Here is a 5,873-nt window from a genome sequence, read left to right as displayed (position 1 = left end):
CCGCTGAGACGCAGATGGACGGATGACCAGGATGTCCTCCTGCTTTCACTAATTAAAGCCTTCCCGGCGCAGTAGCCCTGCAGTCCACCTCAGGCCACCCCTCTCCAGGAGCAGAGCAGAGTAGCACAGGGAGGGGGAGGCCACAGCGCGGCCGGTCAGCAGAGACCAGCGGGCCGTTAAGGAGGTGATTTACTGTACAGGCTGCAGTTATGTTAACCCCCCCACCTCACCCCTGCACCCCCCCCACACACACTCACACACACACACACCCTTCTGTCTGCGCAAACACATACACACATACACGCACACCCTAAAACACCCTACCCTGATTTAGAAAGCACTGGGTTTGAAAAAACACGGCTGTTGCTCCCAAGCCTGGACAAGCCGTGCACAGACAGATAGAGCCCCACATGGAAGGGGGGGAGAGGGAGAATGAGGAGAGAGAGAGAGAGAGAGGAGGAGAGAGAGAGACTGGAAGAAAGAGAGGAGACAATGAAAATAAGGGGAATGAGTTTAAGAGAGGAAGTTGTGTGAGGGAGATGGAGTGGTGTGGGATGAGGGTGAGGGGTCAGGCAACAGGTGGATGGTGGGGGCGGGTGTGGGTGCGTGTGTGTGTGGAGGGGAAGGGGGGGGGGGGGGGGCATGTGTGTGTGGGTGGCTGCTTGTCACCTGTGCCGGACCCAGATGCCACTCCTGAGGCCTGTGAGACGAGGCTCTCTGGTGGAAGACTAAACACTGGCCTCAGTGTGTGTGAGAGCAGGAAGCACACCAGACACACCATCCCTCATCAGGCCTTTATTTGCTCTCTGTCTTTCTCTTCTTCTCTCTCTCTCTCTCTCTCTCTTTCTCTGCTTTTTAAACATTTTGTTCATATTGATTGATTGAAGTTTTGTGCCGTTGTACATTGCAATAAAGTACAATTTAAAATCTCTCTCTTTCTCTCTCTCCCTGTCTCTCTCTCTCTCTCTCTCTCTCTCTCTCTCTCTTCAGTTCCGTTTCAATTCAGTATTGCGTTATTAGCATGACTTGTTACAGTGTTGCCAAAGCATAACAAATAAATCAGCAACTTAACTTAACAGCACGCTCTCTCTCTCTCTCTCTCTCTCTCTCAATTTCAGTTAAATTCAATCAGCTTTATTGGCATGACTGTAAGTTATACAATGTTGCCAAAGCAGTAATTACATCAAGAGAAAAAAACAATTAGCAAGTCATAGTAGGAATAACAATGTCTCTCTCTCTCTCTCTCTCTCTCTCTCTCACACACACACACACACACACACACACAGAGTCTCAGTCTTCACTAGCATCTCCACCCCTCTATAGTTAGTTCAATGCATTATGCATCTGGAGTGTTTAGTAACATTTCAACACTGGACTACAAAAATGAATATTTTTCTGAACAATCTCTCTCTCTCTCTCTCTCTCTCTCTCTCTCTCTCTCTCTCCTCTCTCTCTCCTCTCTCTCTCTCTCTCTCTCTGTCCCTCTGTCCTTCTCTCTCTGTCCTTCTGTCATCCACAGGCAGGGGACGAGCACAGCCAATGGCAACATCCCCCTGGTGCTGTGCGAGGTGTGGAGGAGTCAGGGGGTGACCGGGTGAGTGGGAATCTCCGATGCCACCACACCAGAGCTCACCTATACTGAACTACCCAAGAGCCTGGGAGCCCACCTCCTACTGAGGGCCAATGAGGGACTGATACCACCCCAGGCAGTCAGACAAGAGGAGGAGGAGGAGGAGGAGAGGAGAGGCGTTTGGTCTGTGTGCCAGACAGCGCGAGGAGTTAAAGGAAGTGAGGCGAGTCTGGTCAGCCTTCCTCTGGATAATCACCCTCAGAGGACACTCGATCAAACTCATAATTATAGCCATGGGATATAATCACTAGTCATTTACTTCCACTTACAACTACAAACCGTTTCTCTATTGGTTGTAGTTGCTCTCTCCGCCCTGATTGCTTAGTTGCTGAAGGGGACTTTTATCACATTTTTCAAACCTCTCCTCCTGCAGTGTAGTATGTAGCTGAAATGCTCCCCTTATTTTATATAGACTCCCTTTTAAGCACTAGCTCTGCGTTTGGCAGAGGGCCTCCTCTCTATTTGCAGTCGTTAGAGCACACAAGAGCAGGCACCGTTGGAGCTGCTCGCCTGAGGAATTGCAGCGCATGATGGGTTAGTGTTGTGGGGGAAAGCATGGCCATTCTCAGGTGGAGTTCTAACTTTTTTTTTGGGGGGGGGGCAGTTCCCCCCACATTGAAAAGGTCTTCTTTGTGATTAACTACCCGCAGGCTAATGTCATAAACACGCTGGGCTGGGGGTTTCATTAAGATGGCTCTCTCTCTCACACACACACAGACACACACACAGACACACACACACACACACACACACACACACACACACACACACACACACACACACACACACAGACACACACCTTGGAAGAGAGCGTCCACAGGCTGACCAGCGCAGCTATGGAAATCTGGCCGTAATCTCTCCAGCTGCCTTATTAACTGCCTCATAATTTGGGGGGAAAGTCAGCCTTTGATGTTCCTTTGATTTTTTTCCCCCTTTCTCTTTTTTTCTGCCCCTTTCCCCTTTTTTTCTCTTCCTTTTCTTGCCTTCCTTGTTTCCGTCTTTCTCTTCTTTGGCTGATTATCTTGGTTGAGTCCTGTGTGTGTGTGTGTGTGTGTGTGTGTGTGTGTGTGTGTGTTGGGGGGGGGGCACAGCTGAAGGAGCAGGCATTATAAGCGCTGCCATGCACAGGAATGCAGAGAATCTCCCTTCTTGATGATGTATACACAAGCTCTTTTCGGGGGAATACACCCCAAACCACAGCTCTCACACGCACACACACACACACACACATACTGTGGTCTGGACCCCTTTCTCTCACTCTCACTTTTGTTTTCTCTCTCTCCCTCTCTCTCACACACACACACACACACACACACACACACATAGTTAATCTGCCTCAGTCACACACACCAAAACACACACAGTTAATTTGTTTCTTACACACACACACACACACACACACACACACACACACACACACACACACAGCTTGTGGCCCCTGCTGCTGAGCGGGGTGTGAGTGAGTGAGTGAGTGGCTGGTTGGTGGTGCTGGGCCCGTGCCTTCATACAAGTTGCAGCGGCTTTAAAGCTGTAATTATGGTAATGGCTCCAATTGCAGCCCAGTGAGGCCAGAAAGTGCTTCCATGTGTGGGCAGCGAGTGTGTGCGCGCTCCGCAGCTCTGGGACCGAACGCCACGCCACGCCACGTACTTCCTCACCCGCCCCCAACGTCAGTCGACCAGCTAGCCAGTCAGGGGTCGCGACACAGAAACATGGAGCTGTGAGCGCACATTCACATACACACACACACACACAGACACATACACACAGAGCTGCTCTCAGTGCTGCTGGGAGGAGGGGAGTATTTTTAGAGTATTCTGAGCCAGAGGAGTCATTAGGAAAGAGAGTCTTAGCAGGAGGAGGCTCAGGGAAGTCACCGGGTGTTTGCGGTCGCCGGGGTGATGAGCGATCATGACGTGGTGGTGGTGAGTCACAGGCCCTAGTGGCAGGTGGAAAATATCCCACACCAGAAACACACACACACCAGAAACATACACACACACACACATACACACACACACACACACACACACTATCCAAAGTGTGGTGCAGTGCACACACACACACACACACACACACACACACACACACACACACACACACACACACACACACACACACACACACACACTAGCGTCCTTTCACTGATCCAGGACGGCAGGTGGGGTTACTTTCTGATGGGAAGTGACCTGGCATTTGAGCCTCGTCAGGCACGTGATGGTGGCTCGTAGTGGAGAGAGAGACGGAAAGAGGGGGGGGGGGGGGGCGACCTCACCACAGACCCATTCCTGACATATACAGGGACGCAGACACAAGCTTGCTCTTGAGCTGGAGTTGGATCTCGTCAGTGACCCCCCCCCCCCCCCCACATCAAAAGGTGCGTTACAGTGAATAACGTGTGGTGAACAAAGTGCAGTGACTAAGTGACGAGAAGGCTGAGGCGGAGGCTGACTCACAGCGTTCCTGGCCCGGGGTCGGGTTACGTTCCCAAAATGGCGAGCCGGCAAGGCAGCCGTGCTGTCTGAACTCCCTCCGAGAAATCTGTCCTTGCTAATTTGTTACAGGTTCGGCCTCTTACACATGCCTCGTACTCACGAGAGTGCATGCTCTCGCTAACACTCACACACACACACACACACACACACACACACACACACACATAAAAGCACATTCTTACTTAAATACGTCTGCATACACACACACACACTTCAATACAAGTGCGCACACACACGCACGCGCCAGCAGGCACAGTCGGTGTCTAAAAACACATCATCCCCTCACAAGCATTCTGAAATGCGGGGTTCTGCGAATTGCTGGAATAGTTGTGAGATCCCTGATATGTTTGGCACCTTGTCCAGCTTTGTGGTTGACAAAACTGATGTATTAGTGGTTAGACCACTTGTGACCCCATTTCTAAATGGAGGCTTCACCAGAACCCAAATCCCCAGACCCCCCAACCCCCTACACACACACACACACAACCGACCCTCCTCCTGGCAGTCCTCCTGGCCCGCAGTGAGAAGCACTGGACATTGCCTAATTCATCCAACTGAGGCAGAGTGCGAGAGGAGGTGGAGAAGGAGGTGGTGGTGGTGGTGGTGGGAGGGGGAGTTGGAAAGGGATTTTTGAGCCAGAGGAGGGGTGTGTGTGTGGGGGGGGGGGCTGTATGTGTGTGTGTGTGTGTGTGTGTGTGTGTGAGGGGTGTGGTAGTGGTGGGGTTCGGTAGATGTTTGAGGGACGTGTGTGAATGTCATCTGGCCATCAGTCATGCTGAGGGGCCCTCGGGGTCCAGCTTTAATACCAAAAACAGCTGCGTGGAAAAGGGCCTTGGGAGAGCACATCGCTTTCAGGGCCTGTCCCACAAACCCCCTCCTCACTCCCCCTCGCCGTCAGCGTGGCCCCCGTGGACCGCATTCCTGTAGAAACACTCCGCTCCATGGGCCGACCAGGCGCACGGCTGGACCGTTAGCAAATGAAAGAACCAAACGCGCACAGCTTTTCGAAACATGTCTCACCCCTTTGTCTGTATATGCATTTGAAGTGATTTACAGACTTGAAACTGTCTTTGTTTCTCTCTCTCTCTCTTTCCCTCTTTGTCTGCCTCTCTCTCTCTCTCCCTCTCTCCCTCTCTGTCCCTCTCTCTGTCCCACTCTGTCCCTCTCTCTGTCCCACTCTCCCTCTCCAGAACTTGGAGCCTTCACTGTGGGCATTGCTGCTTGGTATGATGCTGACTAGCGTCTTGTGTGTATTTCTTTCTCCCCCAGGCTCTTTGCAGGAAGTATTCCCAGGATAACCTCCATCAGTCTGGGCGGCTTCATCTTCCTGGGGGCGTACGAGAAGGTGCGACGAACCCTGCTGTCATGACTGGGCCCTGGGGATGATCACAGTTGAGCCCCCCCCCCTCCATCCCAAAGCCATTCTCCTATGAGGATCCCAGCCAGTCCCAGTTTAAGCTGGTCAGCCGTTTGGGGTGGTGTGGTGTGTGTGCGTGGGGGGGTGTATTACTCGGGGCCAGGGGATAGATGGACACCTGGTGCCTGGAGAAGCAGCCCTCCTATCACATTACCGAGCGTATTGCATTCTTGGTCATCAGTGCAAAGCATATTAGGTTTAACTGCTTGAATTCCAGTTATTTAACGGCACAGATCATTTTCACATGGATACCTCAAATGACAGTCCTGTTCTGAGTATGCTGATTTGTGTGTATGGTTCTAAATTCAGCAATAAAATGCTGTTTTTTTTA

General features: G+C 51.6%; 1 protein-coding gene across 1 annotated transcript in view; it reads left to right on the top strand.

Moving 5' to 3' along the window:
- The window catches only part of slc25a26 (solute carrier family 25 member 26), a 42,967-nt gene extending 37,094 nt beyond the window's left edge, over positions 1–5,873 (top strand). The window contains exons 7-9 of the mRNA XM_042089184.1: positions 1,305–1,422; positions 1,483–1,594; positions 5,395–5,873. Coding sequence (XP_041945118.1) covers positions 1,305–1,422; positions 1,483–1,594; positions 5,395–5,494 — 330 coding nt within the window. The 3' untranslated portion in view covers positions 5,495–5,873. The remainder of the gene's footprint in view (positions 1–1,304; positions 1,423–1,482; positions 1,595–5,394) is intronic.

This window comes from Alosa sapidissima, chromosome 4, assembly GCF_018492685.1.
Source record: "Alosa sapidissima isolate fAloSap1 chromosome 4, fAloSap1.pri, whole genome shotgun sequence".
Lineage (NCBI taxonomy): Eukaryota > Metazoa > Chordata > Actinopteri > Clupeiformes > Clupeidae > Alosa > Alosa sapidissima.
This window is presented reverse-complemented; position numbering and strand designations above follow the sequence as displayed.